Source organism: Doryrhamphus excisus, chromosome 8, assembly GCF_030265055.1.
Source record: "Doryrhamphus excisus isolate RoL2022-K1 chromosome 8, RoL_Dexc_1.0, whole genome shotgun sequence".
Lineage (NCBI taxonomy): Eukaryota > Metazoa > Chordata > Actinopteri > Syngnathiformes > Syngnathidae > Doryrhamphus > Doryrhamphus excisus.
This window is the reverse complement of record NC_080473.1, coordinates 16,987,501-17,014,415: the sequence shown is the minus strand read 5'-3', so window position 1 is coordinate 17,014,415 and position 26,915 is coordinate 16,987,501. Positions and strand designations below refer to the sequence as shown.

The following is a 26,915-nucleotide window of genomic DNA, read 5'->3' as shown; positions in this document are numbered from 1 at the left end:
GCCCCGCTAAATCAAAACGAGGAGGCTTTTATACGCCTCCGTGCGACAGCTCCCTGCTCGGTAATGACACACTATCAATTTTGGCTTTGCACTGATAAATCAACTTGAAAATTGGATGTCAGAGCGTTTTTTCCCCTCCATGGAAAGAGTGATTTCCCTTGCCCTCTGGTCCCCTCTGCTGTTGACCTCTGAACTTCCACTGGATTATAAAGTTCAGTCTCGTCCAAAGTGAAAGTAGATGTCAAGGCTGATGAATCCATCGAAGAACTGCAGCAACGGAAGCGGAATATGCACTACAGTCGTTTAACTACTTCAGACATTTTAACCTATCGTGCACAGCCACAACATTAGGTACACCTGCGAATGACATCCCAAACTGTTTTATAATTGTTTTTACAAACATCAGTTATGAAGATGGATATTACATTAGGTAGGTTTTCAGTGTCATGTGTTTGTTTTAGGTAGCACAAACTGGCAAAACCTGTCTAACGACACACTCTGAGGCTGAGTACACAACAACAACCCACGCACACAGGCATGGGCAGAACATGCAAACTCCACACAGAGATGATCCAACAGAGTGTCGGACCCACAATCTTCATACTCTGAGACCACAAGTTAACCACTAAACCAACATGCGGCCTATAAAAAAAAAAAAACATCCATGCCAATATATTGCAATTTACTCCATTACTCAGTTAGACTGAGTACGACATTCTGTTGTTCCATGGAATAAATGCACCAAGATGATCTTACTGCCTGATAGAAGGCAAGAGGCGAGGAAAACAGACATGCATGGACATGGCAGTACAGGGTCTCCCCCAAAAACATATACACGCTTTCAATAAATGTAAACTAGTTGTTTATTAGAATTTGTTCAATTTCCAAAATCTTACAAACAATTCAATTGGTTCTGTATTTGCATGCATTCACATTTAATGACTGCTCTTAATTCAATGACTTGCAGATCTCAGAGCGTAGACTAAAAACGCCTAGTGGTGTGAGGTCTGGTGAACATAGTATTCACTGAAACCCCTCCCTCCGAGGAAGGCTCTAACATTACGATGGTAGTGCGGGTGATGCCCCATCTTTGCTGAAAATAAACTCCTCAGCTTCAAATGTGTCTCTAATACTTGGCATGACAGATTGTTGCAGCTAGTGTATACATCAGTTTGGGACTGGCAAAATGATCGAGTTCATTGTTATGAATCACTGTAAAACACAACAACAACAAAAAACCTATGTGGATGTCTTAACATTCACCTCACATCACGAGTTGTTTTAACATTTTCAATTGTGTAATATTACAAACATCTTAACTGTATTACATGATAACGCTTGTCCATGCAATGTTTGCTAGTGCGTTATTTTTAACTAACAATACACTTCACATACCTGTCCAGTGCCAGTCACAGGCCTGAATGGATGAGAAAATCGAGAGAATCACATATGCAATTGACTTCCTGTGACAAACACTTATGGGAATATGATAAATGACGAGTCAAAATTGTAAAAAGTTTACCGCTCTGAATACTAAAATGTATATTTTGAATGGGAATGCTTTTTACTGTTGCCAAGAAGCCAAAGACAAAGCAAACCGCACACATTAATCTTGGTGTTTCCCGAATAAAGCTATAAATAAGCCTTGCCACATAATTTCTGTTGAATTATGTTAGTTTTACTACTGATTACAGTGTCAGGTGAACTTGTATACAAAGTCATTCTTGCCACAATGAAGCCTGCTACTCCTCAGGTGCTAATTATAGCAACACAGCCAAGTTGTGGTTAAGGGAAAACAGAAGGAGGAGACAAAACTTGCCTTTGTTCTCAATCGGGGGTCCATGTTCACATGAGGGGGGGTCGTCAGTGACAGCTGACGAAGGATCCTCCAGCGGCAACCACAGCAGACCCTAACCTCAGCTGACTGCTCTATTGATTGTCAACATTTCTTCTGTATAATTACTTTTTTGTAGCGTAGACCAGAGAAGGTAAGATGGAAACGTCTATTGATCTCCGTTAAGGCTCTGAAACGCTCTTCCCTTGGCTAACAGTGAGTTTCATCTCTCATGTGTGACGAATGGTAACAGTCTCGCTGTGGATAATAACTTTTTTTTCTGTGTTGGGTTTCGCTTTCAAGGGCTATCAATTCTAATACACAAGCACAAGGTGGGAGGGATGGGGTCATCGGGGGCATTATGAACCTCAGAGGTTCATCGCATCTTGACCTTTAGAAGGCCAAGGTGTGTGGTGGAGCAGTTTTGGCCGGTACTTTACATGCAGGGGTGCCATCAGGAATTCTGGGCCCCATAAAAGAAAAAAAAATCACCTTGGACCTAATAAGAGCTTTACATAAAAGTCTTGCTTCTTCTTGAACATAACACATGTGCTAATGACCATCTTTTACAGTATTAATTCATGTTTTGAACATTTATTAAAGTGGATAATGCATTTCTCATTTTTCTGACTTGTTAGTGTTGTATACTCATGTTAAAAGATGCCAAAGCATCAGATAGTGAGGTTTGCACATTTGGAAGTGAGCACTGAAAAAAGTTTTAGATGGCTCTGCCCGCTCGGCTTTACAGAGTTTTTTCTAACGCCAAGTTTTGCTAATGTGAATGTGATCCAGACTTCCTTATATGTATGTGCTGCAGATTGCCTGCACTCAATAAACTCAGACCTACACATACTAATCACAACGGAGTGGGCGTACGCGTAGGAGGGTCGGTCGTGGAGTAAATTAAACAGAAAGTGTTGGTAGGAAGCAGGAAGTCCATGGAAACACTGCGGAAAGAGGCGCAGAATCTGAAGCTGGAGAAAGCTTTCTGTTCAGGTTATTGTCTCGACTGCTCTATCTGAGTCCACAACTCATTACAAAGCACAACATTTGCACAATAGGTCCCCTATGAAGACTTTTAAAGAAAAAAGCACATGCATAAACACTACATTAACTTTTAAAGGGCTGCTGTTAACTCATCTGCTGGTAAAACTGGTACGTATAACTAGGGCAGGGTCAACTGATTTCATAATACGTGCGCTGATTAAATGTTGATTAAAAATGCTAGCCCTCTGCTAGCTTATTTCATTGTGGACATTAAGCTAACAGGTGAATTTCCATGACACACAGACTGGCTAGGCCAGACGCTGACGGTTGTTTGCTTTTGTAAACCGGGGTGGGATGCATTGTGGTGGTCTACAACTACACATAAAAAAGTGGATTATTGAATGCAGTGAGTTCATCCATGGTTCACATTCCATAAGTCCAGAAAATGTAGTAGAAGTCACTATAAGTTGTATGATAAACGTTGATTTGTTATTTTTAACATGATACATCTTCTTCCCCTCAAAGTCATACTGTGCATGGATTTCTTTATGACCTCCAAGTCCCACTGGGCGGTTCTTAACCTTACACAGTGTGCTAATTATGCCTGTAAAGAGGCCCTTTACCGCAATCATTCATTCCATGGCACACTGAAATTGAGCCCAGGTATCATCTGTACCCTGTTAAAAAATGGCGTCTCGCTCAGCTGGCCATCCAAGGCAGTTCACCTCCGGTACGAGCGCACCTCATGATCACTCAAGTGATGGCGTTTGTCTGTCTTCACCAGATGATTCGCCATCACTTTTGCTATGTTCTTTCCCCCTCTTTCGTCTTTGTCCAATAGGCTTTCGTCGCAGTGCTCGTTCTCTCCATCTCTTAATCTACAAAAGAAACGTCAGAGCCAATAACGAGCCCAGCTCACTCTCATCAAGGTCACCACAGCGTTGACTGTGGTGATGATAAGAAATGTTTGAGTAAAAGAGATAAAAGCATGCGTGCGCCCTCCACCATAATGTGATCATGATGTTGGGCCGTAGATTCTTATTGCTTGGCAATCAACACGTGACGCGCGATCAAACTTGATGGTTTTTTAAAGAGGAAATTACCGACTGTCTTTTTTTGCTGAGTTTATTGGCCACTTTGAAATCAGCTCCTCACCATATGGCTATCAGCTTCTGCCACTTAGCTGTTTAATGGAAATAAAAGAAAACAGCAGTTTGTTTTGGTTGACAGACAACGTTTTTGCATCCCACACCGAGGAATGACTTTTATCATGTGGCGAAGGAGCTATTGCTCTGAACACTGGCCAGAATTTTCTCAGTTCATTTTTCTTACTTCCTGATGACAAATTGCAAAAGGAAACAAGCCAGTAAATATCACTTGTTTCAGGTGATAAATCAATGCATTTTACTCAGCGTTTTCCTTTAGTACATTATTCTAAGAGGCATGAATTAAAGGTCATGTACAGTTTGTCCTCTGTTTACTTATGAGTTCCGTTCCTAGACTATGATGGAAATTGAGCTTCGGTATAAGTCGGATCTTGTATCTAAATTGTATTGAGTTGTGGACTCCTATAGAACAGTTACACACAATAACCCGCACAGAAAGCTTTCTAGATCTTCCAGAATCTACACCTATTTCAAATGCATTTCCCTGTGATTGGTCCCACTCAGCTTGAACTACTAACAGCTTGTACCCAGGCATGCCCATATAAGGGTGACTTGAAAAAAAACCTCTCAGAAGCAAAGCGTTCAGAGCCATACCGAAGTTCTTACAGGTCTCACTTCCAAAAACTCATTATCTTACAATTTGTCATCATTCTAACAACATTTATAGGTCAGAAAAGTGGAAAAAACACAATAGGTCCCCTTTAAGATCAGCGACCGGGCAGTTATGTGTACTGTAGTGTTAAAGAGTTTTGTGATTTCAGACTGTTTGTGAACTTGGCATGAGTCCTGACTGTTTTTGTTTGGGTGCAGGAGGATGACAATGAGGACGGATGCTTGCAAAGTTTGGCCGACATTGACCTGTTTTGTTTTTGCAACAAAGAGATTGTTGATTGACTACATCCTTGTCATCTTTACAACATCTGGGTAGACGTTAAAATACGATCTTTATCCTTTTCTCCTTTTTCCTGGCTGCGACAGTCAAGGCAAGACTAATGTTGAGCCCTGCTGTAACTATTCTTAAGCAAGTCCTGTGTTACGGTTGTAATTAACTTATAAGAGCGCTGCACCTCACAAAGGAAATGCAGTTCTGAATTTATTACACTTCATCCATTGCCCTTCAGGACGTAAAATTCTAAATTTGACAGTTTTTTTTAACATAAACATAAACTAATTTTGAACTTCCACCAACATATTATATAACATTTATGGCAGTTCTCTTCCTTTTATACTTGTGAATTGAGAATGTTATTTAGAACATTGCCTGCACATCATGATGATGACCGTCTGACCCAGGAACAGATCAATTCTATTTCCATTACTTCCTATTGGATCAGATTGTGTTGGACCTCAGAAATTGTCCTTCATAAACGTCTCATAACCAGAGTCCTCTTCCTCCTTACATGCTGTAGTTAAACTGACTGTGTAAGGTCAGCAAAAAGAAGAGGCTACTTGTCCTTTGTGTGAAACCAGTCATTGCCCCTGTCCCACCCCCTCCGTGAATAGAATTGTCACTGATTAGTGGTATTTATAATAATTACCCGTCGCTCATGTCGCCAAATTGACGCTTTTAAAATGTAGCCTAATGGTGTTTTATTGAATCAGCATGTCTGTGTCCTCCCTGGTTGACTGCCGCACACAAATCTTCTGCTTGTGAGTATAAATAGAATAAAAGGGGACTCTTTATCTGCAAGTCGGCCCTCTGTGTGTGTGTGTGTGTGTGTGTGTGTGCGTGTGTGTGTGGGTGTCTTTTTCCTCAAAGCACATGAAGTTAATCACTGCGACTGACAACAAACTGATGTTATCCTGTTCAATATCTTAACTTAAGGGAAGGTCTGTATTTCATACACTTTCATATCATTTGATTAAATATGTGGGAAATTAAGTTCAGACCTCTTGTAGTTTCCTTTTCACAGACAGTGTTGCACTGTGTTAATATTGTCTTAAATCCCTGGGAGATAATCAGGGCCTCAGACAAGCACCCATTAGGTGTCTTGCTGAAGGTTAACTTCAGATAGATGGATAAATAGCAGTAATACATTTGTCTGATAATTCTCTTTGCTTAGCTTTCTACTGTTATTCCTATCTAACCACTGTTATTAAATGTATTGACGTTTGTTTTATACCCATTCTATTTTCCAATCCTCATTTTTATTAAAATAATAAGTTCCGTGAAACCTGTGGTCTTATATCAATTACTACACAGCAAAAAAATGCAGTTTTCACCCAAATATCTATCAGAAAATAGGAGCCTAATATCCAGACAATGTAGTCCTCGTCCGCATTTATCCTGCTCCACTTAGCGAAGCTGAAAGCCTCCATAAATAACAGCGCTCCTCTTTCCTGAAGGTTATCAGTGCAGGAAAATTAGCTTTTAAAATGCAGTTTGAAGTCCATTTAGGTGATTGATTGGCGACTGCTCTAATAAATTCAGCCGCTTTTTGTAAGGCAGGCCTCGTCACAGCCATTTTTTATTGTCATGGAGCCAGATGCATTGGACGTGTAAAATAAGGAGGTCTGCAGCTTCATAAACAAGGTTATTACGACAGAGTGTTTGTGCCGGTCTGTTATGGAGACTATACAAGACAAGCTTTGTGTTAACACAACATGTTTAGGGTGTGTGTGTGTGCATTCAAATAACATTTTATGTGAGTATATGTCTTATTTGGGTACAGGCTAATAGTGTGTAATATTTCTGAAACAGCAGCACTTATTTAGTAAAATAGGAAAAAATGTGACAGCAAATGCTGTAATGATTGTGAATGTATTCTATACAATACAGCAAGTGTAACATGTTTAACACCAACAGTCAGCATTTTAAAGTCCATGCAGAGGTAGATAAAGCTGTTAGATGCTGAATAAATGCGTCATGTCCCTGTTCCAAATCCAATACATCCATTCTGGACAAACACTTTTTCTAAAAATTGTACATGTTTTAGTTTTAAATGTGGCTACACAGTGGACGAGTGGTTACACGCAGGCCACACAGCTAGGAGACCTGGGTTCAATTTATCTCTATGTGGAGTTTGCATGTTCTCCCTGCGCATGTGTGGGTTTTCTTCGGGGACTCAGGTTTCCTCCCACATTCCAAAAACATCGGCGACTCCAAATTGTCCATAGGTATGAATGTGAGTGTGAATGGTTGTTTGTCTATATGTGCCCTGTGATTGGCTGGCCACCAGTCCAGGGTGAACCCCGCCTCTCTCCTGAAGACAGCTGGGATCGGCTCCAGCACCCCCGCAACCTTCGTGAGGATAAGCAGTAGAAAATGAATGAATGAATGTGGAGCCAATTTATTTACATATGTTTATTCCCTTAATACTACACAAGTTTTATAGAGTCAATATTTTAACTCAATGCTAACAGATGTTTTGTTATTGAAAACAATCTGTTGCCAACACAGTCGTATTCAAGCAATATATTATTGCTACATTGCAATATATTATAATTTTTGACCTAAACCCAAACAATCCTAATGGTGCTTCCACTGTAGTCAAGAATAGGACTGCTGCAGTTTCAACACCAGAACCAGATCTGATCCCAACCGAAACCATCTGAGCAGGGACATAGCGAGACATTAAAATGTTGGCTGTTAGCACCGGCTCTGTATCAGAGACCCAATCACCACGTGTGTCCAAGTGAACCACCTGCACCAGACTCAATAAAAGTGCTTTAAATATCGTTAAAGCTGTTTAAGGGAAAATCTTCAAAGTATAGGATTTACCCCTACCCCCCACTGTCATCTGCTGCCTATTTGCACCCTGAATTAGGTGGGGGTACATAATCTTCGACAAGTAATCGCCTGTGCTCGCCTCCAGTGGATTTCCATTTTGGCTGCTGTGTAATCTCACATTTACAATATCATTTAGGTGGCTTTCTTCTTTTTCCACCCACTGACATCTCTCTTTTGCTGCCTCTAAGCTTGCAGGGAGATTGACAGAGGACAAGCTCAAGGCATTCTCAGAGTCACTTTGCATAGTACAGACACGCACACGCGTACACCGACTCCTGATTGATATTTAACTGAAACTGAGCTCTTGTTGCTGTCAAACCTCAGCTAAGTCTCTTGAGCTGCTTGATTTCTGACATTGGAAGATGTGTTCACAAGGAGGTTGTGTGTGTGTGTGTGTGTGTGTATACACTGTATGTTGTCATGTGATCCCCTGTAACACTTTAATCTGTTTAGACTGCTTCAATACTGCAACACAAGCCACAATGATGTACAAGGCTGCCTGCCAAGGTCTCACTGATGTTCTGTACGTGCAGTACAAGAATTTAGGTCATGTTTGCATTTTTTTGGCAATAAGGCAGCATTGGGAACGATTGTAAGTAAGCATGATTACTATTGCAACACACATCAGTTGTGTAAAACTAAACCTGTCTTACGCTGGTCTGAACCATTCATTCATTTCATATACCGCTTATCCTCACAAGGGTCGCAGGCATGCTGGAGCCTATCCCAGCTGTTTTCAGGTGAGAGGCGAGGTACACCCTGGACTGGTCGCCAGCCAATCGCAGGGCACATATAGACAAACAACCATTTGGTCTGAAGCAGGGCTTCTCAATTATTTTCTGTCATTTTTTGTGTTATCTCAGCATAAGCATCACAACTACTACTACTACTACTACTACTTATAACTACTTAGTGTGTACTTGTGTCCAAAATACATGGAAACAACAAAACTCCAGGGATGAAACGTTAACATTTTACCACGCAGAAATAAAACTATCCTGTTGTCGCTTATGTGCAATTATCTGAACAACAAAGCGTCTTCCTGTTACAGGAGTAAATGAAAGCAACACATTATACTACACTACACCCGCCGAGGCTCCCTCCATATAGGCCGTAAAACATCTCCAGCTGGAGCGTTAGAACAAGCAGCACTTGGTGACCTATTGCCAGTCTTGGTGCTTAATGATCTGCATTAGCTGCCAGCAATAAACTGATCCCGGGTCCTCACTAATATCAGCATAATCATTTACAAAGATGGTTACCACATGCTGGAATTATTTTCACCCCCCCCCCCCTTTTTTTTTTACAAGCCTAATTCGATGTTATTAATAATGAATAAAAACGCAATTTTCTGTCGACTTGCTCGAGGGCTGTGGGAATCATTACGATGAATATTTCAGCACATTATTTTAATCTTCAGTGCACATATGCAGGAAGGGAGGGGAGAAGGGCTTACTTTTATAGGCTCGTGCGTCAAGTGCTCAGAGACCCCCGGTCATTAAAGCCCACGCCGTCTGTGTCGAGGTGCCTACCTTTTGATTTACAAGACTTGTTAAAAAACACTGTTTAATAAACGAGGCAAGCTGTGCCATTTATACTTGTAATTTGATGCTGTATTTGTTAATGGTGCGGCATGTGATTTATGTGCACAGTGGTTGCCGTTGCACCCTGCTGTTCTGATCTGATTTTTTTTTTTGTTTGTTTAGGACTACAATTTCTTAGCATTTGCAGAGTCAATAGCCAGTGTGCGAATGCCCATTGTCCACTGCATGGTACCTAGTTGGTTTTCCATGCCTTTACTTGTTATTGACAGACCGATACACACAACCAATGCACAATACGACATCTCTTATGTGATCCTACCCTACCTACTAATTAAATTAAATGTTACATTTAATGTAAAACATTTAATTCATGTGTTTAAATGTTACAATTTTCAAATGAGGAAAGAAAAGAATAGCTTATTTTACTACCAAGAAGATTCTAGCATCCATTTTTCAATGCTGCAGGTTTTTAAGTGGAAAACACGATGCCTCAAACTGAGCTACGTGGCAACTGTTCAGTGAAAAAGCACCGTAACGTTAGCTTTCTCCTGTAGGATAATACTGATATATTTAGAAGGTGCTCCTTCTTCAGACCTGTATTAGGTCTGCGGAGAGTTTCATCTCCATAGAATCATCCTTCTCGCAAAGGAAGCATAATTGGTAACATACTGTATATCAACCCTGCCTGTCTGTTTTGTAACTTTCCCAGGCCGTCACATGACTTTTGGCGTCTGGACTACTGGGAAGATGACCTGCGGCGTAGGCGGCGATTTGTCAGGAACCCGCTTGGCTCCACCCACTTGGACATCTCGTGCAAAACCCTACAGGAATACGGTGAGCTCACCCATAGATTTTCTTTCTAACTTGGTGGGGTTGATTATTCATCCACACAAAACATAAATCAACATTCCCATATCGTGCTAGCGCCTTTGGTTTGGCTTTTTTTTTTTCCGGTTAGTAGCTTATTTTTTACGAGTCCTAAGAACTGAGCATGACACGTGTGTTTTATTGCTCTTTTTATTCCCATCGAAACACATACAAACTCCTTGACTCTCTTTGTTGTCCTCCCCTCCGCACCCCAAACTTTCCCCGAGCAGCCTTGCCCAACACTCCTGTGCAACGCAACACTGACTTTTATGAAAAAGCATTGCTATTAAACACCCTTCTGGCCCAATAGCTAATTACATTGCAAATGCATTAGAATGAGTCTATTGATTTTTAAGCTATCAGCAAATTAGCAAACATTCATTTTGAATCACATAGTCACATATAGTTTTTATCATTGTTTTTTTTTTTTTTTACATTTGTACACCCCTGAAATATGCAGTCCCGATGCTACGAGGAGCTCAAATACACCACTTAGACATTCTGAATGTAGTATTCTACATTGGTCACTGTCATTAATTGCTAAGTGAGACCACAACCGAAGCACAACCAGCTTTTATTGCAGGTTTAAATGATCTCACAACAGGCACACAAATAATACAAAACATATAATAATAATACATAATATTAATCATAGTAATAACACGGGGTACTGTTGCGGCCATAGCTAAAACTGAAGTCTGACCCCTCAATGTCACTTCCGCTCTACAAGGCAAACTGTCTTAAATGGCTATAAATGCAGTTAAGAAGAAACCCTATTTTGTGGAAATTCACATATCACACTCCAGTCCCGAATCAACCCCCCCCCCCTCCAAAAAAAAAGGATAATGCACCAATGCACCTCGCATTTGTGCTGTTAACTTCCACACCAACACAAGGTGCATATAGTGCTTATGGCCGACTTGATCAAGCTTCAGTGGGAGGGGAAGGACATTGAGTGTGGACTTTAGGCGCCGTCTGTCCGACACACAGCTAGATGGATAGATACCTACAGGAGAAGAGCGCGGCAAAGAGCAACAGCACACATTGTGTTAGTGGGGAATTTGCTCCAATACAAGGTACAGTGGCTTGGAACTGTTTAATGCCCAATTCCATCTCTTGGCTGAGGCAGAGCGGTGTTCTATAGATCTACAGAGCGTTGAATCAGAGCAACTGGACTTGTATGATTTTTGACTTCTTATTTCACTTCTCATTCAGGTCCATGTACAACTTTATACATACATTTGGGGGGGGGGGGGGGGTTTGACGACAAAACTTATTGTTGCTGAAGTCCTCATGAGACTTGTTTTGTGCTGATACACACCATGTTATTTTGCACTGCCTCAAATTCAAACTACACTTGAATGTCTTTCCATGAAGCAGTTTGCAACTGGTCAAAGCAATCTTCACATTTAATATTAAAAAAAAAAAAATTAATTACAAATGTAATTTATTAAATACATATTTTTCAATTTGTTAAAAAATGTTGCAATTTGCGTTGCCGCCTGACATTGAAGGATGATGGTTGGTCCCGCAGCCAAACCGGTAGAGAACCACTGCTATAGGGTGTGTGACCGTTGGACATGTCCTGGATGTCATCTGGCTGCTTTCAGGCTGTGAGATGAACACATGGCAGCTGCTGCCTCTGCTGCAGGTGGTCCATACAGTCAATCATTGTACCGTCTGCTCTTAATTTTCTCTGTGTGTGTGTGTGTGTGTTAATTTTGTGGCCTCTCTCTGTGATGTGTTGAGCCATGCAAGTCAAAGAGGACATTTTTTAAAGCTTCTGCAATATTCTTTGGAATCAAGTATTTTCCGGTCCAATAAAATAACGCCTGCCAATAAATTCACATTATTGCCAGCAAAGCAACTACAAAAGCAGAGAGAGTGCAGACCTCTCCAATGCTGTGATGTTGGTTGCCACCTGCAACACAGCCATGTAATGTAATAGCTTACATAACTACAGTATGTAAGCTATGTAATAACTAAAGGAGCAGTCAGTTGTATCAGGTTTTTTTGTAGATCTAAGGCAGGGTTCGGCAAGCTACATGTGTAGGTACACTCTGAACTATAAAGGCTTAACTTTGTAAGCCTTACTGAGTGGTTCCCATATTTGTGTAAAATTAAAACAAAATGTAGCCAACTTTACGATAGTCCATCAGAGTTCATATATCTGCACATTAGTGTTATTTGCTCAATAGCGTTTATGCCTGTGCTGAATTTCCATCAATAATCATTCTATTGCTCATGCCCTTGACTGTTTTTGCAAAGAGGGGCATAATTTCCCATTGATTGTTTAATTCAGAGAATAGATGCTGGGATATTTTCTGTGAAAGATTCTGCCATGTAGTCTCCGTCTGTGAATGGCTTCCCAGCTTATGTGCAGCCTAGTGTTGCCAACATGGCAACTTTCCAAACCCTTTCGGTGACTTATTTTCTTACTTGCTTTAGACTCTGCTCAAAACCCCCTCACCTTTTTGTGCAGTTGGACTCAGTAGTCCGCATACACTAGTCTACCGCCCCCTCCCATTGCTCATCCAATATATATATAGATATTTCACATTCATTTAGAGATTGCATTTCCTCTACTTTTGTGTTCATCGCGCTTGTCAATGAGAGCTGCAGCAACGGTTGCCGAACCCTATGGTTCGGTTTCGGCCAGGGTATGATACAAGTCTGGTTATCAGGATTGTCATCCATCATGCCCACTGTCAGGAGCTTCGGTAGGATGGCAATGGCAGCATCGGTTACTTTAATTAGGCAACATCCTGGCATGTAATAAGTTGATTAATTATAAATAAACCTCTACAGGTTGACCGGCACGCTGACTAAGGCCATGTCCACACAGGGATGCTCCTGGGATTTTTATTTTTATTTTTTTTACCAGGTTTTAAAAAAAATGTGTCCACCCTATGTGGGATTAGTAAATAGTTGCATCCTGACTGGAATTGATCACTGGGAAAAAAGTTGTCTTGTCTAGACTTACGACAAAGTGAAATTACTTTAACCAGTAATTTCGGAGTATAAAAATATATGTATACTATATCAGGAGAATGAAGTCATCTGAATATTTCCACTGGAATATTACCTTGGCTTGTCGCTTGTTGACATTCGCTTCTGGACACGTGATGGTGGCAGGGTGGCTAAGGGGCGGTGTCCTTACCGTTTTCAGAAAGCAGCTCTTTGCATGTCTACACGGAAACAACACCTGTACTGTTGCCAGATTGTTCCACTCTGGAAGACATTTTTAAAATATAATTTCAGGGCACCCAGAACACCGTTTCTGTGTGGATGAAAGACTCAAACGATAAAACACTTTCAACCGAAAAATGTTCCCATGTGGACAGCCCCTAAATTGTACCTAAAATAGTATATTTTGCAATAGAAGCCAGATATAATGTGATCCTAATTATACTGCTTTATAATGTACAGTATAAAGTTGAAGCTGTCTTCCAGCTTTGATGAGACAGCGATTTGAGTTGAAATGAGACACTTATTTTGGTCTCATTTTCAAGCACTATCAGTGCCATGACGGAATTTTTTTTTTTTTTTTTTTAGTTCTGAAGGTTTTTTGTCATAAGGTCGCCCTGCAGAAGATCAGAGGTGAGCTTACGTGTGTACTTTATTGCATGCAGACTTGACAGAGCGTCTGTAGAGGGAAAAAAAGCAGCACATCTGAGACCCTTGAGAGTCATTATTAAAGCGCTCAAATCTGGGACTAATGAAGAAACGTTAGGTTGTCCGAAAAGAATGCAGTCTTCTTCTTTGACAACAGGATATGACAATAGACGCCCAGCCGCCATCTTTTCTTGTTTGAAGAGGGCAGACACACGGCAGCGGCGGCATGCTTCGCAGCAGACATCAGTCTTCACTGCTCACTTGAAGGAATGAAAGAGATGCGGACAGATAGTTGTTTTGCCTCACAAAAGAACATTTCTTCTTCTGAATGAGTGGCCCGTGTCATCTTTGACAGAGTCTTAACGTACCTTGTTTTCTCACTTCCCTTTATTTATTTGTTGTGTGCATTCAAAGGAGTTATTTCTAGATTTCTTAGCTTTGTGCTGCTAGTGAGCTCACATGATAATACAAATCAGAGTGGGACCAGGTAGTGGATTTAGAAACAATTCAACAGAAATTTAGTAGGAAACTGGGCACATTATAAAGTCAAACATACGTTTTCAAACACCACACTTTTTGTATGATTCAGTTTTCTATGAACATTTTGTCCAAAATTTTGCCCCAGTTATTGTACAAAATACTGCATGTAACGAACCGGTGTATGAGCCTCTACCTTTTTCCTCAACTATAAAATCATCACACAGCAACTTAACACTCAAAGGGTAGCTAAGAAATATACAAGATAAGTACCAATAAAATAAAATAAACTACATTTTTTTTTTTATTCTTCCCATAAGGAGTTCAATGGCTGTCATGGCTATGGCTGTCAGGCCACCAGAGGGAGTTCATGAGCTCAACATAAATTTTAAAGAAAATGCAATAAAAAAAAAAAAAACATGACCGGACAAACGTTTTTTTTTTAATTTAATCGTGTCACAAAACAAAGCAGGGGTGTTTTGAAATGTTTACTATCCCTCAAATTACAAAATTACATTTTACATTTTTGAAGCTAAATAATGTTATGATATACAATACAGTGTTTATAATAATAAAAAAATACATACAATAATACATCAAAATAATGTAATATTCCCTTTAATATATCATCTTTCATTCTGTGAACTTGTGGAATTGCCATCGCTGACGTTTGCTTTTCAACAGTAAAACTGGGTCGGGTGGAAACGTTTAGGTGTGCAGCTTTGTGTAGTTTACATTGCCACCACATTGCTGGCTTGTCGTGTTGATGGGCAGCGTTCTTCGTTATTCATATTACCGCACTGGGGGCTGTGGTATTTGGCTTTGCAATTTCTCCTACATGACTTTGCAGTGCTCTTCCCGAGGCTCCACTCTTTTTCTGAGTATAGTGTGTATGCTAGTAACCCTGCCTCCTCTGAAAGAGACAAAGCAAGTGTATGAATAACGAGAGGGATTACTCCCTCTCACATCTCAAGCTGCTGTTGTATGACGCATCTATGTGCTGAACCAATTCAGAGTGAAACCTCTTCCTGTTTTTTTTTATCCCATGACACCCCTAACAACGACAATACAGAATTTCCTGATGGACTGGAATTGCCCCACCTTTGTTATGGCTCTGATAAAACTGGGTTGACTCTGTACCCCCATTCCCTATCAGTGCCTTTTATACAGAACAGGCAGGGAAAATGCCAGCTTGTAAAGGCAATGTAAAAGATGCTGATACTTCTCGTTTTCACATTTAGAACAACAATACAGTATTTGAGTATGTGAAAACTGCAATTCCGTAGTTAAAACTTTAACAGGACCACAGTTGTGTAACCTTTGTCATCACTTTTTGTGCACAGTGTTTGAGACAGAGTGAACATTTCACGGACACTCTGTCTCATTGTCTATTAGCCACATTGGCAGCTTAGCCAGCACATTTGTGTCGCTGGAATAACCTGCCCTGTTGCACCCGCCGGCCCTCTCTCGGAGTATATTGTGGGCTGATTGGAAGCGGGCAAGCATGAAATGGAAGTCACGTTAATATTGATCCAAGTGTTTAACGGGGTGTTTTACCTCCGGGGTGTCCTTGTGTCTGCAATCAGGTGAGAGGCTGGCTGATCGCTACAGATGGACGTATCGTTCTCTGCTGCAATGAGCGTGATAATAACCTTATTTAATGTAAGCCATGTAGATTTGAGCTTTTGATTTTAAGGCTTCCTGTGGTAGCCATGTCAGAACTGATGGTCATCGTGTTGCATGCAGCCTCGAGCAGACATGCACAGAATTAAGATCTCCCCGAAAGTAAGTGTCTGTACTGTGTAAACGCTCCTAAATCATAGTTATGATGTTTACTGTTGCGTGTCTCAAAGCGCCTCGGAATGATGCTTTGCATCACAGGAAGTACGAGACTGCTGTTATTCCTTGGCAGATATTGAGAAGACATTAGACAGAATAGCCTCTCTGTGGAATGCGGGTGCGTGGGAGAGCTTGAGAGTTTGAAACCCAAAGAGATATATTTGATATTTAAGACTCTATAGTGCTCACATTCCATAAGATGCTGGAATGGTTGCACAGATCAGTGACAGCGCAAGAGACGGCGGAGTCGATCTGCTTGTGAGCGATGTACGTTATTTACTGAGATCTGACAGCATGAGACATTAAACAGAATAATCAGTGCTCAAGCTCCACAAAGTTAAAGCACTTTTTGAGTTCCCTTTGAGGTCAAGATGGCTGTTTGTGTATATGTACTGTAGCATACTTTAAATGTGTGTAACGTTCCCTGGCCTATTGGTTGCATACACAGCAGCACAGGAAGTAAAGGTCTATACGTAGAATAGAATGGAATAAGGATGGAATATTATTTTAAATCTGATTTGTTCCATACTTACCAGCGGAACCCTTGACAGTGCAGTGGTGTTCTGGATCAACAACTTGAATGTATGGGTTATTTGTGACTAAAGTTGGATATATTTGGCAAAGCTGACAGGCTATATTTTGAGGTGTGTAGCAAAGCCTGATTTTGAGTTTTTTTTTCTTCATGACGTCATGCAGGGGCTGCACGGTGGTTAGCGTGTTGGCCGCACAGTCAGGAGATCTGGAAGACTTGGGTTCGAATCTTGTTGGGCGTCTCTGTACCGAGTTTGCATGTGCTATCAATCCATGCGTGGGTTTTCTCCGGGTACTCCGGTTTCCTCCCACATTCCAAAAACATGCTAGGTTAATTGCCGATTCTAAATTGCCCATAGGTATGAATCTGAGTGTGAATGTTGAGAATGAATGTTTATCTATATGTGCACTGCGATTGGTCGGCAACCAGTCCAGAGAGGTGTAGCCCGCCTCTTTCCCAAAGTCACCTGGGACAAGCTCCAGAATACCTAGTGAAGATAAGCAGCATTGAAGATGGATGGACGTCATGCAGAGACGCAATTTTAAGAGCGAGCATTTGAGTTCCTCTTCTCTCGAAGGTGGAGCAAACAAATGAAGGATATGATAAATCTTTTTTCATGTTTCATGTTCATAAATAGGTTCTCCGGACATAGATTGCTGATGAAACGTCATTTAAAAGGCCTTTGAACAATAGGCAACCTTTAAAACTCTATAAGATCATCCGTTTTCAAAGGTCCAATGCTTTGACCTTGATCAACAAATAAGGCAGCATTTTTTAATTAATTTTGCTAAACTAGGCAAAGGGTTTTCCGTGAAAGCCGAATGGTAAAGCTCAACCCACACAGCACTTGATTTGTGTGGTTTTACAAGAATTAGCTTGGTGTATTTAGTCTAGTCAAGCCTGTGCAAATGTGCCAATCACAACATCAGCACTTCTGCTGGCCTTTCACTCGTCGCCTTTTCAGCACGATGCTTTACACAATTAACATTACACTTTGATCTCATGGTGCCGCAGGCAGGCTTTGGCCTCGAACTCTAACAGCCCTCCAGACATGAGGCAGAGCAGGAAGCTGCAGCCTTTTTTGTTTTTTCCTCTCTAAGTAGCCATTTTGACAACAGTCCAATGTAACCTCTGTTAGACAAGCTACACGTGAAGAAATTAGCTATAAGGCAGGTGTCACCCTCATGTGTGATCTTCAGCTCCTCTAGTTATTCATAAGGCAAAGCCCATTTGGGGGTTGGGGGGCTTTATTTAAAATAATTGCATTGTGAGACCCCCCTTTTGTTTTTGCTGGATGTACTGTAGGAAGACATCTTTGCCGTTGAGCAGCAGTCAGATGATGAAGAAGATGAAGTCCTGGTGGAAACACAAGCTAATTGTGTTGTCTGTTCAGTGTTGCTCTTGTCACGTATCCAAAAGCAGCTCATGTCGCGAATCGACGGCAAGCATGAGATGCAACACAACCCCCCCCCCCTCCCCCCACTTCTCCTCGCAAGTCATCTGTTGGTCTTTCATTGTTGACCTTGTCTGAAAATAAAAGCCGATATACCTCTGATGTTGAAAATGTATTCAGTCAACAACTTTTATATAGTATGGCATCGGCAAGTGTCTCCTTGCATGTTTATCATGCATTTCACCGTGAAGAACGCTTAGAGACTGTCAGTGTAGCTTATTTCTCCATGGACAAGCATAGAGGAGAATTTATTCAACATTGTGTGCCCCTTAGAGTCTCCCTCTGTTAATTTAAACAATTAAAGACTCAGTTTAATGTATTATATCTTTAGTAAATGTGTGTAAAGTGGCATAGCTGAGTGAAAATGCTGAATTGGACTTGTTAAATCTTGTCTGCACAGTAAAAAAATAATTAGGAAAATTTACCAAAAAATATAAATAACTGGGGTATTTTCAAGTAATGCAAATGCCCAAAAACAATATAAAAATAAAATGAATGCTTGAACTGTCTTGCAACACAAAAATGAAGGACTTTCTGAGCTAATAAGTTTTAATTTCATTCCACCTTAAGTCGTAGCATAGTTATAAAATTGTTATTAAAAAATCAAGCACATATTTCTGTTTTTATAAAAATATCCATATGTAGCTTAATTATAACTTACAATAAATTTACTTGTTTATTTTTGTATTTATTTATTTACAGATTCCTTCGACATTGTCACTGGCTAGTTGCTAAGCGACCCAGACACTGATGACACTGATACGAGCTGTACATCGAACTTTGTTATTTACATTGTTATTTATATTCCCTCTCGCAGGTTCAGAAGATGACGAGTTAGTCAAGTTGAAGATACCCGTCCTGGCTCAAACCATTCCAAGCCAGACTCCTGAAACTGATCTTGTTCTGGAAGGAGACGATGACTCGGGCGGTTTGTTGCAGGATAAGGAGACGGACAACTTTGGCGGTAAGTCAACAACGACTTTCATGCTACATGAATAGCATCATAAACAACTGGTGGATGCCTGGTGGGATGCATGGTGGTCATCTACGGTCATGTACTCCCTGTCTTTATTGTTTTGCTTGCAAACATTAGCATCGCTGAAAATATAAACATTTATTCATTTTTGAAGTTTTAATTTTTGCTCACATTAACTTTGATTAATGGCTAATTTTGGGTGGTTTTATTTTGTAAAATATTACTAGTAAAATTGCACATGAATATAAGACACACATACAAAGCACTGCAAGTATTAAAATTCACACAATCACCAGCACTGCATTGTTCACATAATAATATCACAAACATTTATTATCTCTCATTACAGATGAAGCCTTAAGTACACGATATGACAGAACTCAGTGCCGAGGTGGCACCTTACAAAGCATCTCTTAATGTGTGTGTGTGTGTGTGTGTGTGTGTGTCCACGTGCAGTATCAGTCCTCTGTGGGTGGCTTTACAGGAAACCTCCGCGACGAGTTAGCCAGAGTTTAACTTTAAGTATCGATGGAAAAAAAAAACAGTTGGACTGTGTCATTGACAGTAAAGCCAAACTCCGCTAAAAACCTCATGTGAGACATTAGTGGTTTCTTGTGGTGAGTCCCGAGTGAGACGCTTTGTAGCGGAATACACTTTTTTTTTTTTTTTTCAAAATCACTTCATGTGTCCCGAAAACATGCACAAGAGGGGGAAACTAACTCTCCATCGATGAGATTTATTCTCTTTTGGGCTTTTTTATGATGTCAAAGAAAACAACACAACAATTATTCGGCTGAATAGCTCTTTCTGGATTCAAAACAGTCATTGTCCTCACAAAAGAAAATTATTGCATCATGAGATTAGCCTTAATTGTTGTTTGCCATTGGCAAAAGCAGGTACTACCAAGGACTGTCCAGATGGCCCCAGTTGATACCATTTAGCGTACCTATTGCAGATTCATTGATAAAAGTAAAATAAACATGCTAACGTTTGCTTACCCTGTTGTTGAGATGCTGCAGTGTGTTACTCCACAGTCTCCACGTGGATGCATCTCTTCGTTTTCCGCCCCTCAGCCCTCTCTTGGATAAAATGTGTCTCCTACTTCACTATTCTTTAAATGGAAGATTTGTTTTTTCACAGTTTTTAGACAGTACTGAAGCAGTACTAGTAGTTGAACGGAGTGAGGAGAGTTGAAGTGGAAAAGAGGCTTTTAGGTCCATCACTGGTGACCTGTGAACTCACAAATGTGATCTAGATCAGGGTTGTTCAAAGTTTTTCTTCCATATATTAAAACATCATATTTGCAAGGGCCCATTTGGATACTTTTCATTTTGGAAACCACACCCTGGATAGTCCTGTTCTGAATGAATGAGCAAAAACCGGTCATCAATGAATGTAATGAAAGGATAGACACACAAAAGCCAAAAGCATTAGTCCTTTTATTGGAATTTTAGACCATAATTTTCTTGAAATGTTTCCATCCCAGTATTGTTCACTTTTCTTCTCAACATTGCAGTTTGTGTTCCCTCCTGCGGGGGAGCTCCCGCCTTTCCTGCACAATCTTTATTATCTTTGTATTGTTTTGTGAGTGTTTTTAACCTACAATCTCACCCTACGCTTGCTTGGCTCCAAAATCTCATCATCCCAGGCATGAACAGGCCTCATGAGAGATCCTGGACTTGATCCTTGTCAGAAAGCCAAGCTCCGCCTCCTGCCAGGGGGGGGGGGGGGGGGGGGCGGCTGAGACAGCTGTAAGCCCTGCTTTGCCCTCCACCATGCTGAAAGCTGTGGCATTATAGACGTTACCCTCTGTGCTCGAGACTGGATGTTGTGCCTTCAGATAAAAAGCAGCTCAGTGCCCATGTATTTCATCCCCATATTCACAAAAATAATGTGTGTACTCAAGCCTTAATGTCCCAAAACATTGTTTATGTGGTCCTACAACAGAGGTGTCCAAAGCTCGGTCCGGGGGGAAAACTATGTTTTCTTTGTTTGTTTTTATTCAGCTGCTGTATATTCTTAAAAAAGGCATCAGAATATTACAAAGGAGCCACGCTAAAAATAAGAAATACAAGTTTCCAGCATCCAATTCATATATTTGCTTTGCTACCCATACTGACAGCTGATGGTTTTTCAAATATGTTTATAAACAAAAACATGACCAATTATTAAGATGGCCTTAGTGACAAATAAGTGAGGATTTGAGTGTTGACCATATATATAAACCAGCTTGAATTGAATTACTAAAATAAATCTTTTTTTAGGTCTTGTTTTTTTTTGGTCTAAACAATCTGGGTGTGCGTTTTATTCACTTTGAGAAAGTACAATTTTGAAATGCATTCACATGATTTGTATATCGACCCATAAGGCAGTATAATATGTGCACTCAGTGGGACACTTCATTAGGTACACCTGCACATTCTCAAGCCCCAGTGGGAGACTATCCACAATCAAAGACAATCATTTGATTGGATTTAACAGTCTTGTTTATTATTTGTGTTCATAGTTTGCGGTAGCTACGTCATACCGTTTCTCATATTTTGCTCTTGTATAGTGAAATAAAGCTACCAAAATATGAGAAACGGCTCTTGGTAGGTAGGATACAGTGTATTTATATCATATTGCAAACTGAGCCTTACGTGTGCAGTATTTTCAATGCAGCTGCTCTGTCAAAGTGCAAATGTATGAAATGAAATGCCCGGGACACCTTTTCTTGCCGTTTACCTTTATCATTATATGCATTTTTACACTCAGGATAAAGTACGACGGATAATCCCTGTCACCCAGAATGGGACATGTTCTTCTCTTTCAGCAAATTGCCCCCCTGGACAAATATTTGCAATGATAATCCGAATAGTGCCTGGGAATTTAACCTACATACGCATCCCAATCCTGTGTTAACTTGTCCTTAATTTCATTATTCTTGTGTAAACATTTTAATGCCATATCGCCTAATTATGAAAGGATCTCTGAGGGGATTATGGGACCTAATCCTCTAACTCGGCATGAGCAGTGGCTGCACTGCTTCAGGCTTGTGTGTGTGTGTGTGTGTGTGTGTGTCTGTCTGTCTCTTTTGGTCATCACACAAAACCGTTAACCTTTTAACAGTCACATTACGTGAATAATAGAATAAAATATAATATGCTTCCCATCAAGGGGATTACAATGGGATTACGTCCAATGATGTCACAGCATGCATGTTACAAGGTGAAATACTGCAATGACGTGTTTGTGTGTGTGCAAATATTCACTCCAGCATAACAACAGATAGCATCAGCAAGTAGCACCCAGCAGATTTTTGCTTAAGAGGGGACATAGAGCGGTGGATGTTTGTATTGGTGGGGTGGGGGGGAGGGGTGCATCTCCATCATGGGATCAGAGAGCCCAAATTCACTTGTATTCCTATAACACTATCAGCCATAATTGGCCCTGCCACGCAAATGAAGACTGATGGCACGTTAAAGTAGCTCCTCTTGAGTTTAAGGGATCGATAAATATCCCGATTCCACAGATGCCACGGTGTCACTGCAAGGTCCAGGATGAACAATAAAGATGCGATAAGACCATCTAAGATGCCTCTTCACGTGAACTTGAAGGCATCACTTGTATGGATTGCAAGATGCATTTTCGGCATCACATTTTAAATTGTCCTTTTTGGGGGGAATCGTGTTGCATTTAGATTTGTTTAATGTTGAATTAGCATTTTTTTCTGCAACAGCGCATGTTTTTGTGTTTTGTTTTTATTAATAATAATGCAAATCCTGCTAATTTAAAGGGGAACGGCACTTTTGGGGAAAATATTGCCCATCATTCACACTCCTTATGTGAAATATAACTGTTTTGGGGGCGTTATAATGCACAATATTTGTTCAGGATTATTTGAATTATGCTAAATTCCAAAAATACCGTCTCTCTTTAAACTGTGTAAACTGTTTTTTTATTACAGCATTTATTCGATTTTTTTTTATTAGATTTTGTTTTTTATTAAATGACGTTTATGTGATGCCATTCTCTCCGCAGGCCCGGTTGTTCTCAACAGCCCGGCACAGCTCGTCGCGCCAGGCCTGGTGGCCCGGGGGACCCTGTCCATCACGACCAGCGAAATCTACTTCGAGGTGGACGAGGACGACCCAGCCTTCAAACGGGTCAGCCCAAAGGTAAGCATGATTATGATTACGCGCCGTTTTGGTCATATAAAAAAGGTGCAATTACAGCTGGTAATTTTGTGCAAATGAATTGTCCTTATTTAATGACGTTTTGTGTATAATATTGGTGAATTTACATTAGAAATGACGAATTGAAACGACATCCCCGTGTTATTATAAAAGTCTAACTTTTGACAAACACGTTCAATAAAAAGCCAACAAATATATAACAACTCGTTTTATTAGCTCTTTAAATTAAGTGGAGGACAAATTAAAAAAAGGATCACACATGTTATAATCCAGTGTATTTCAAGTGCATTTCTTTTTCAATTTGAACGTAATATATATTTACTATATTTATATATGTCGTCATTTTAAAAAAAATCAGGTAGGCCTAAAAAGCATGGTAGAGGAAACATATAATAATAATAATAAAAAAACAGCAAGTAAAAAGTACCTTAAATTAAAAATTCAAGTAAATTGATGGAATGTTTTTGTTTTTTTTACACTCAAAATGTAAACGAATAGGAGGACAGACTAGCACTGATGCAAATATAAATTAATGTTTTGTTTTTCTATAGCAGATAAAGCAAATAAGGGTTAAACAGGTGTCACAGAACAACATTCACAATCTCAGACCACTGGAAGCACAACCTATCAACACATTTACAGTATCAAATGTACATCGCGTGTGTGTGTTTTTTTCAAGTCTTTTCAATGGAATTTTAACGTTATTCATACTTTGGAAAATTAAAATCGGGGCCAAATATGTTTTTTCTAAATGTTCGTGCCATTTTGGAAATGTGTCCCGATCAGAGGGACATTTGAACGATAAAATGTCATTAAAAATGTTATGGAACGCCTAAAGAGGTTTGCAAATGTGGCCGTTACGCCACAATATGCTTCATGGAGTGTCACCTTCTAGTGTTACCTCAGAGTTTCTCCAAGCTTTTGGGGTTGGTCAGTATCTCTCTCGCCAATCGCCACGTCTGTTTGGCGGCGTTCTCCAGAGCCGAGTGCGGTTTTCCCTGGAAGAGGTCTAAGTTGGGGAGGAAGTAGTGCGGACACCTCCTGCACTGCAAACAGGAGATGAGCTGCAATAGAATCCCGTTCAGGCGGTCCCCCAAGCAGTTCTCGTCCCAGTCCGACTCCCTGGGGTGCTTCTCGCACTCGTAGGAGACCAGAGTCTTCATGTGGTAGTTGTTGAGGGGCTGGCCCGGCAGCTCCAGGTGGCGGTCCCGCAGAGCCTTCAGCACCGACAGGCACTTCTTCCTGCAGCCGCCCAGCAGCAGACGGTTCTCGGCCTCGGCGAACTGCAGCACCCAGGCGTCGCTCTCGGCTGAGCTCTGCTTGCCGTTGAGCGAGTAGCACTCTTTGGATAAAAGGTTGAAGCCCTCCGCTTTGACTTCTGCCACCCGGTTGGGCCCCGGCCACGGGATGTGGGGCAGCGGCCAGTGCGCGGCGCTCCTCGGCCAGATGCCGGTGCACTTGAAGGCGGGAGTGATCTGCACCACGTAGCGGTCCCTAATGCGGAGCTTCACCTCGCTGGTGTCCGCTACCATCTTGACCACGTCCCGGTAGCTGCACTTGTCCACCGCCTGGGCCACGAGCGTCTGGAAGCGGGATCGAATCTTGCGCGCCGAGAGGTAGCCGGAGGCGGTGATGAACTCCACCCAGAGCGACATGCTCCTCTTGCGGCCGTCGCTCAGCTTGAGCACGGCGCAGCCCGGCAACGAGCCGTCGTCCACGAAGTTGAAGACTCCCATCTGGTTGAGGTAGAGCACCACCTCGAACTCGGTGGGCGAGATGACCTCCAGCCCCTCGAAGCGGTTATCCATCTCGCTGAGGGAGCTGATGAAGCGCGGCTCCTGAACCTCCACCTCCTTCAGCACGTCCGACACCACCTTGCACACCTCCCGGATGGTCTTGGAGATGGCCGCCTTGCGCGACTGGCATTTCTCGTTGTAGTATTTGTTGAGGTGGTACACCAGCTTGGCCTGCGCGGCTATCATGTTGGGGCAGAGATCCGGATTGTACACCGGAGTCTCGCAGTACGCCGACGGATCCAACGCGGCAGTTTGTACGGGAGCCAATTTTAGAGAAGAAAGGGAAGCTATTTAAAAAGAAAAAAATAGAATGTCTATTTATAAGACAGCTGTGAAAAGATGTGCACGGAGCGCACTCACTCTTCAGCGCTCATGTGCAGGCAAGTGAGCATTATTATGATTATTATGATTATAAGAGGCAGAAAAGTCCTCACTAGAAAATCTCTCTGCTTGCTGCTGTCATGTGCACATTGAAAAAGTGTGCATGCTTTGCGCAGAGTGGAATGTGCTCACACGGTCTCGCTATTTGCTGTCTTTACAACACACACACACACAGACCCACGCACACACACACACTGGCTTATTATAAGGGAGGAGTTGTCGGCAGGTTAGCCAATGGCTGCACGAAGCGTCACTGCATGCAGCCCACTTCATCAGCAAACTACTGCTGTTTATATATACACGTCCCAAATAATACTGTAGTAGTATAGAACCAGCAGAGGAAATATAGGCTATACCCACGCACATGGAAGGAAACAAAAAACACTTTTCTTTACATTTTTACGCTGTTTTCCCCACCCTTCTGGATTTAATTGCCTTTTGTGTGCGTTTATAGAATTAAGGCTTAATTTACCACCGATATTAATGTTATTTATTTTTAATTTTTTTTTACACTGGGCGTGATTCTGCATTACAATGTGAATACTTATTTTGATTTCTTCTGTTAAGGGAATCAAATTGGATTATGTGAATTCAATTATATGTGCATGTGAAAAAATCAGTTTTAGAAACTGGAATTGTGTTGGAAAATATAGGAAGGAGTTAGTCTAACTTTCTCACAGGTTAAGATGTTAAATTATTTTATAGCAATTACTTTGTATGAATAATAATAATAATAATAAATAAATACATAAATAAATAATAAATAATATAAATAATATAAATAATAAATAAATAAGTAAAAAGTAGCTTTTTGTCAACTTGAAAATTATTGCACCCATTTATAATGGTTTAGCTCTTTATTATAATTATTACTTCTTTAATTATGTGATATTTTCAAATCTTTTTTAAGAGGTACCAGAAGAGTTATTTTTTTAATGCATCTCTATAGATTATAAGATAATAACATTATGGTTATGTGTGTCTACATAACACATTAAGTAACTAATTATGCTGCCAATAATCTGCTTTTGACTATTTCACAATTAAGCACTTTAAGATGTGATTTTGTTTTGTTTGGAGGATCATCTTAAACTTATAACTTGTGTTGCTCCCCTCCATGAGCTTCATGCATCAGCTAAACAAGATGTAGATGTATTTTGGCAAGTCTCTGCTTTCAGTCACAACTTCATTGGAGGAGCCATTGCCAGGGCAACAGCCTCCTATAGTCTTGGATGAGCTGGCCAACATTCCAGATGTGCCCCCTAGTGGCTGTGAGCAGCATAGAAAATGACATCACAGCAAAAAATGGCATTGGCATGGCATTGTTGCATTTTTGTAACCACTTTCAGGAAAAAGTCCCACATTTTAGAAGAGGAAAGCTGGATGGATAAAAGTAATTTGACTATCCTGGCTATGTGAGTTGATGGTGATGCTATTAAGTGTGATTATAGTGTGATGGTAACGATAATAAGTCATTTATAGGGGCACAAGTAGCATAAAGTTGATTGTTTCTGGGCATTCATACTATAATCCCATACAAGAT

The 26,915-nt window shown here is 40.8% G+C and overlaps 2 protein-coding genes across 6 annotated transcripts in view; one reads left to right on the top strand and one right to left on the bottom strand.

The window, feature by feature from the left end:
* Nucleotides 1-26,915, top strand: part of LOC131134774 (neurobeachin-like) — a 189,247-nt gene that overhangs the window by 93,208 nt on the left and 69,124 nt on the right. For all 5 annotated transcript variants that reach the window (XM_058080375.1, XM_058080378.1, XM_058080376.1 and 2 more), the window contains 3 exons: nucleotides 9,971-10,095; nucleotides 18,862-19,008; nucleotides 23,041-23,177. In XM_058080375.1, coding sequence (XP_057936358.1) covers nucleotides 9,971-10,095; nucleotides 18,862-19,008; nucleotides 23,041-23,177 — 409 coding nt within the window. The remainder of the gene's footprint in view (nucleotides 1-9,970; nucleotides 10,096-18,861; nucleotides 19,009-23,040; nucleotides 23,178-26,915) is intronic.
* Nucleotides 20,852-25,531, bottom strand: mab21l1 (mab-21-like 1). Its single transcript, XM_058080386.1, has one exon. It carries the CDS (start codon nucleotides 25,175-25,177, stop codon nucleotides 24,098-24,100), a length of 1,080 nt encoding a protein of 359 aa, XP_057936369.1. The 5' UTR covers nucleotides 25,178-25,531; the 3' UTR covers nucleotides 20,852-24,097.